The 6,795-nt window shown below is 38.3% G+C and overlaps 1 protein-coding gene across 4 annotated transcripts; it reads right to left on the reverse strand.

Moving 5' to 3' along the window:
* Positions 1-358: 358 nt before the first annotated feature.
* On the reverse strand, positions 359-6,271 carry LOC132174844 (kinesin-like protein KIN-14Q). 4 transcript variants are annotated; one of them, XM_059586547.1, is made up of 17 exons: positions 6,057-6,271; positions 5,921-5,983; positions 5,082-5,659; positions 4,822-4,990; positions 4,652-4,719; positions 4,352-4,562; positions 4,201-4,277; positions 3,993-4,092; positions 3,800-3,898; positions 3,552-3,728; positions 3,164-3,449; positions 2,596-2,757; positions 2,286-2,501; positions 2,153-2,190; positions 1,841-2,004; positions 1,601-1,726; positions 359-1,489 (listed from the first exon to the last, which is right to left on the reverse strand). In XM_059586547.1, exons 1-17 carry the CDS (start codon positions 6,136-6,138, stop codon positions 626-628), a joined length of 3,480 nt encoding a protein of 1,159 aa, XP_059442530.1. In that variant the 5' UTR covers positions 6,139-6,271; the 3' UTR covers positions 359-625. The 4 variants fall into 4 exon arrangements, with proteins under 4 accessions (XP_059442530.1, XP_059442529.1, XP_059442528.1 ...); XM_059586546.1 differs by having other exon boundaries at positions 2,596-2,766; XM_059586545.1 differs by having other exon boundaries at positions 4,652-4,728.
* Positions 6,272-6,795: the final 524 nt, after the last annotated feature.

Below are 6,795 nucleotides of genomic sequence, written 5' to 3' on the forward strand. Positions count from 1 at the left end.
AAATGCCTTCAAATCGCGACATGTGACATGAACCCATTTTTTTAAAGACTAATTAAACCGATTTTTTAACTTATTATTTTAAAAAGTGAACACTTAAAAATTAAACCTCTTCATATTTTTGTTCTCTCTTTTTTCTTTCTAAGAGCATTAGCAGACCAAATGAAATCATATATATACGAACCAAGAAAAACAAAAGCCCTAAGCAGACCAAATCACTATCCAAACCGAACTACACCATCCACTTTATCATACTAATATAAAAGCACACTAAAGCAGCATCTATTGCTTTGGAGATCTCCCATGTTTTAAAAGGAAATAAAATTGCAGGATTGCAAATGAGCCACGAGACATTGCACAGTTAAAGCACAGACACAAGTTTTTTTTTTTAGTTTTTCTTCTTGTGAATAAATAGAATTGAAGTGTCACATTGCACAGGTGCCATTGCCAAACTACTTAAAACTGTACATTAACAAGTCCATTTTAAGACTAACAAATACACAAATTCAGACAGATGATTAGTATCATCCAAGCAATCCACACAATTCTCTCTTCAAATTTTGCTGCAGGCTTCAAGATGATAACCTCTAAATAAATATCAGTTTGGAACGAAAGAAATCAGGCCCTTTTATATAATAGCTCTCCCCACATTTCCAATATTCCACCCCCTCTCCTTTTCCTTTCGAATCTGCTTCTGCTGAGATTCTTTCATTCCAGTTCTTTTGTTATTGCCCTGATGAAACACTCTATGTCCCATCTTCCCTCGACTTCCAATAGAGACTCTAACCTTCTCCAACCCAACATTTATACCACCCTTTCTCATGTGCTGCTGCATTGGAGACTTTATCTGCATTTTCCTTTGTAGGCTTTGTCTCAATATGCTGCTTAGCTTCTTGTTACTTCCAATTTTTGTTCTTTTAGGACTATCACAAGGAGTCTGTTCAGGCAAGCAGTTAGCTTCAAATCCATTTGTGTCTTCTTTCTTATCAGCTTGATATGGTGGGAATGGTAACAATGAAGATGGGAGCAGGGTTGAGCTCGGTGTACTTGGGAATGGGATTAAAGAGCTGCGCCTTGGAGCAGGAGCTGCTGGTATCCGCTTTGCCATTGTGCAAATAGAAGCTCTTCCAGTCCTTTTTTGTAATAAGGGTTGTTCAGCCATCCCAATATTGTTTTCCTTCTCTGTAGGATCAATATATCTGGAAAAGCCCTCAGTTGGATGAAGAGGTATCGACAGGTTGGAACTGTTGTTCTCTGAAAATGGTCGAGTGAGATTTACTTGATCTTTCCCCAATGTACTACTCACAGGATCATTTAGATTCTTGTAACTTGCTAAGGGTCGATTTGCCAGTGGCGGCCTCATTGGTGCAGTATTTTGTTCTTCTTGCTGATGTTTCATTTGTTGCTGTTGTTGCTGCTCAGCTATCTTAGTGTCCACATGTTGACGCGCTAGTTTTCTCTCAATTAGCAGTTGTGATTCCAATTCTTTAACCTTCAATATGAAACCAATTATTATTAGAAAATGTGAAAGTAGTTAAAAAAAAAAAAAAAAAAAAGGTGAAATTCCAATTCTGAAAGATGGTTTTCATATACAGTACAGTACCTTATCTTGCAGGTATTTTGTTTTAAGATCTCTTTCCTTTATCTTCAAATCCAATCCCTGAATTGTTTCCTCCATCTTCTTGATGTGCACATCTTTACTTTTTGCGTCTTGTTTGGTTCTCTCCACCTGACAAGTTCATGAATGTTTGAGATGCGGTACGCTAACGTAATCAACACTAACAAGCATTATAAATTGACAGAAATTGGATGAAATAAGTTGCTAACATGAGGACTTTTATACCATCTGTTTGTATTTCAGAAGTTCACTGGGGTCCAGTTGCCTCTTTGCTGGTCCCAATTCTATTCCTCTCACTCTACTTGCAAAGTTCAGTGAGCAAAGGGTCTCACTTAAATCATTTTCGTTAGGACTGATCTGTACAAACATTAGTGCCTTTGAATCTCCTCCTGACAAATAAAAATCCATTCATCAGGTTCTTCATTTATCTAAATGATAACTGATGCTTAAATTGATGGCAACAAGATAAAGAGGACAATAAAAGGAGCAAGCAAATTTCAAGCATAACTTCTTTGAGGAACCCGGAGATAAAAGTACCTAGAGAGTCTTGAAGCAAGTGTGTGAGCTTGGAGTTTCTACACATTGAAGAACAAATAGAATAATCAACTCCCAAAACCACATATTTAGGCTGCTTTATCTAGACATTTGAAGTTAATAAAGCAAAGGCTACCTGAAAGGGATGTGCGCGCTTTTAGTTGCAAGAGCGGATATAACATCACCAAGTGCAGAAAGAGATCTATTAATATTTTGGGTTTCCTTCAGTCGTTCACCCTGCACTTCTGTCTTGGTGACTCGCTCGCTTCCTGCCAGGTCCACCAACCATAACTTGCTTCTTGTGCATTCTCCATTCAACAAATTCTCCCCCTTCACCATCACACAGTGTATACTGTATTATGGAACAACCACAATCTCAGGAAACTCTTATCACATCATATTCTGATATAATTAGAATGAATCAACTAAACATGAGATAAACAGACCAGTGGGATCGGCTGCTGTGCTCATTGGCATTGGTTGAGCCAACAACCCTGGCATTACTGCCAGTCTGTAGAACTTCCCAGACCTCAGTCATGCTGTTAACATGTGCCTCAACTAGTCCTGGAACATGATGTATTCCCTCTCCGACTTGTCTTATCTCAAGCCTACAATAACTACAATATAGTGAAAATATATATATACTAGTTTGAAAATCTCAGACTTTGCCTTCCTTTAGAGAATTAAAATATGTTATAACTGTGAACTTAACGTTAACATACTAAAACATTGATGAATCCGTCAAGTTGTTATTTAAGGTGGAAGTTAATTAACCTCATTAATACAAGGGAAAGAACAAGTTCTCCAAATCTTGTGAAAATTCTGATTTCCTTTTCTTTTTACTTTCAAGGTCAAAATGCATTAGCAAAGTTCAAAGCACATAACTGCAACCATATCCATGGAAATTTCCAAAGAAATTTAAAAAGGTGGAATACAACCATTCCTTACAAGCTTTGAGTGAAAAAGGGTAAACATTAAATGGAAAATAGCTAACCATCCCATCCCCTGCCTTACCTTTTCGCAGCTACTCCTGGCTGAGCTCCTGAGACTAGCAAATCTCGTATTTGCTCATTGTAGACTTCTAAGACGCTTACAGATACATCATATCGATATAACTTCTGCCGCTCCCTAATTATGGAAAACAGTTGCTTGAGAGTCCTAAAATTTACTCCACGAGCTTCTTCTGTACCCTCCATTGTAAATGTTTTTCCTGTTCCAGTCTGCCCATAAGCAAATATGCAGACATTGAACCCATCTAGAACTGAGGTTACAAATGGAGCAGTGTCTTGAAATACATCGGCTTGACATACAAGCAAAAAACAATAAATACATCGTTAATTACGTGTTCTTTTAATCAATTCATAAAAATAACCTTTCACTTGAACTATTGGCTTGTAATTACCTTGGGTTGCTTGGTGGCCAAATACAGCATCAAACTTAAAAGTCTTTCTAGGGGCTCCATTTAATCTTACAGTAAGTTCACCATCTTTAGCAGATTCAAAATCAATGGCCATTCCAGCTCCTGCTGCAATTTCTTCAGTATTTAGAGGCCTACACCGGCAAAAGACCCTTATGTTTCCTGCAATTATGCAATGTCAGTGAACCTCTTCAGTTTACCAGCCTAGAAAGCATATTGAACTTACAGTTTACCTTTCAACTCCAACATCTTGTTGTAAATTTCTTTTCGTTCCTTGGCCCCTTCAATAAATTTGATCTTAAGGCCTTCATGTAAATGTGCTTGCTGGTTTACTAATGCCACAAAGCAAAATCAAAATATTAAAGGGTTGTTGTTGTACATGGACTTGTAATTAGAAATTAGGAACATATGAGCATGCAAACTTACTTGCCGAGTGAACGGTAGCCCTCATTTCATCCATATCTGCTAGGCACTTCTTATATGTCCTTGCCTCGTCTGCTAGCTTGATGTGCTCCATTTTCATGATCTGTTATATCAAACTTCTTAAAAGAATGGAATGAAACTTACATATGATCAAAGAGACATACACCTTTAAACATTTTTTTGTCTGAAGTACTGGTCATGATTTTACTACCTTAAGTTTTCTTGTCAAGTCTCTCAATGATGAAAACCACTTGCTCTTCTCTTTCACTTGACCCTCAACGGCAAAAGCTGCAAAAGGATGAACATCAATACACTTGCAATAGTTTACACACTTAAGAGCCAGAAAAAAGATATTTCCATACCTAAAGATCCAACATGCATTGACTTGCGCATGAGCTCATTCTGGAGCTCCTGCAAAGACTTCCAAGCTTCTTGGCATTCTCTGCTCTTAACTTGATTCTCCCTCTTAAGTTCCTCCAACATTCTTCTTGTCTCGGCTAGTTCCATTTTCTGACACTCAAAATCTCTTAGGACCTTTTGATGATCTCCTTCCACATTGAAGTTACCATTATCCTACAATTGAATTGTTCAATAAGTTTTAATCATCCTAGCTCTTTTACTTACTAAACTAAAGCTGCTCAATTTTTCAAAAGAGGTATTACTTTTGGTGGCTCACGCTCTGCCAGTTGAGATGCTGCCGTGACTTTGGGCAATTCAACTTCTCGGGAATCTGACACAACTTTTATTCTTCAGAATTCAGAAAAAGGACTAGCTGAATATAAACTTTTCGAACAAAATTTGAAACCATGACCGTAAAAACAATTAAACTTACTAGCAGGAAAGTCTCTCCTTATGGAAATGCCACATAGAATTGGGCTCCCAATCACTCCTTCGAATCTAATGGACAAGCCCTTTTCATCATCAACGAAAGTATTAAGGCCAGACACAACTAGAGGCTCATTTCCACCAACACGAGCATATATATCTAGGCAGGAAACAACCTACAAAACAATTAATTGACAATTTTCTCTATAATTCGTTACTTATTTCAAAAAGAAATCAATGTAGTGTCTCACTTTCAAGGCTTCTCACCTTTTTCTCTTGTATATAGACATCAAACACTCTCATCCCGGGAGGGCCCTCTGTGAAAACAATCTCTGCAAAGTGCAGATCGACAACATAACCGCCAGACCCCACGGATCGAAAGTTGTACGAAAAATTCCCAAAGCGCGCTGATTGGTAAAGTAGAGGACATATAGCGTCTGTCCTAACTGTATCACCGCCGTCAAAACAACTGTCCTCCAGAAAATTTATCTGACCCAAAGTCACAGCTCCATCTTTGGACCCTGCATTAATGCTTAAAACCAGAAGACGATCTTCAGCCCTGAGCGGCGGATAAAGCTCGAAGGAGGCCTCGGGAGAGAACTCTTCTCTAAAATTTTGGCACAACGAAGTAGAGAACTTTACTGCTGGGGTCTTCTGGGTATCTTCAATTTCAGACCCATTAATGCCATTCTCTAGAGACAGCTCTACAGAAGATCCTATGTTCTGATGGAATTTATTCTCCAAGAACTGAGGGAAATCTCCATTGCTGACACCAGAAAGATCGGGCGAGCCGGCACAGATAACCAAATCAGGAGATGTTAGGGAAAATCCCAACATGGACCGACCTGAAAAAAGGGGAATGTAGTGAAAACCCTAAATTTTTCCTAGTCAATTACACTGAGTGCAAAAACCCATTAATTTTTTACTATCAAACGCATCAATGTCTCTTGGGTCATTGGATTTTCTTCCCCTACTAATGGAAGCAAAGCTTTATTTTTGCGCAGAATAATGTACACCCATTATTACAATTTCCATTTTTCACAATTCTCAAGAATGGGCTGTAAAGAAAGTAAACAAAATGGTAACAGATATGTCAGCCACATTACCAAGATATGCGTCGGGATCCGCCATTGTGGAGGTTTGAGAGCTCGGCGATGGAGGGCAATTGTCTGTCAAGAAACGAAATCAAGAAATAAGAAAAGATTTGGAGGGAGGAGCAGGGTCCGTGGATGGAGAACTTACGGTGGGAATGGGAATTGGAGCTGTCTTGTTGCCAAGAAACGTCTGTGAGAAGAAGTGGGTCATGCCATTGATTATCCTCCATTGTTAAACATAAAAATAAATATGACTGCTTTTGAATGAGCAATCAAAGAGTTGAATTGGGAGCTTTTTGAAAAGGAAAGAAGTCTAAATGCGTTTGAATCTCTACAGCGCGAGAGATATGAAAAAAAGGGAAAGATTGCATTTCGATCGATATGCCTTATTTGGGACCTAAACGACCGTTGGCTTTTTGAATTTTGAAATTTCTTAACCGGGCTCAAACATCGTCCTCCTCTCCGAAATAGCGGAGAAGTTGTTGGCCCATGGGCCCAAGGCGTTAGTCCAAGAGAGGTTTTAGCTCGACTGAGCCCATTATTGTGACCCATGAGCCAGGAAACCCACTCCCACTGGCACCACTGCCGTTTACTTCTCCCCAACTACCAGGCGTCGGAATTTTTTTTTAAAAAAAAAATATATATATATATATATATATAGGCAAAATAAAATAAAATAAAAATGAAATAGAATAAAATAATATAAAAGAGAGAAAGATTAGAAAGTAGTTTGGGGTCACTTGGTAGTTAGGTTAGGTAATCCCAAAAAATCCTACTCCAGCCTTAACCAGAACCCCAAAAAGATTTAAAAACCCTTTTTGTTTTCCTATGACATTTGGTGAGTTGAAAAGTTGTGAAGGGAAATAAAAAAAAATTTCATGAAAAGC

Source organism: Corylus avellana, chromosome ca3 (assembly GCF_901000735.1).
Source record: "Corylus avellana chromosome ca3, CavTom2PMs-1.0".
In the NCBI taxonomy this organism is placed as follows: Eukaryota; Viridiplantae; Streptophyta; class Magnoliopsida; order Fagales; family Betulaceae; genus Corylus; species Corylus avellana.

What these genes read in the sequence shown, in the direction of transcription:
- LOC132174844 (XM_059586544.1), bottom strand. Translation starts at nt 6,138, where the DNA reads ATGGAGGATAATCAATGGCATGACCCACTTCTTCTCACAGACGTTTCT. An exon ending in TGGCCACCAAGCAACCCAAG is followed by an intron (nt 3,450 to 3,551) that starts GTAATTACAAGC and finishes TTGTATGTCAAG; the next exon opens with CCGATGTATTTCAAGACACT. An exon ending in AGCGCGCACATCCCTTTCAG is followed by an intron (nt 2,191 to 2,285) that starts GTAGCCTTTGCT and finishes TTCAATGTGTAG; the next exon opens with AAACTCCAAGCTCACACACT.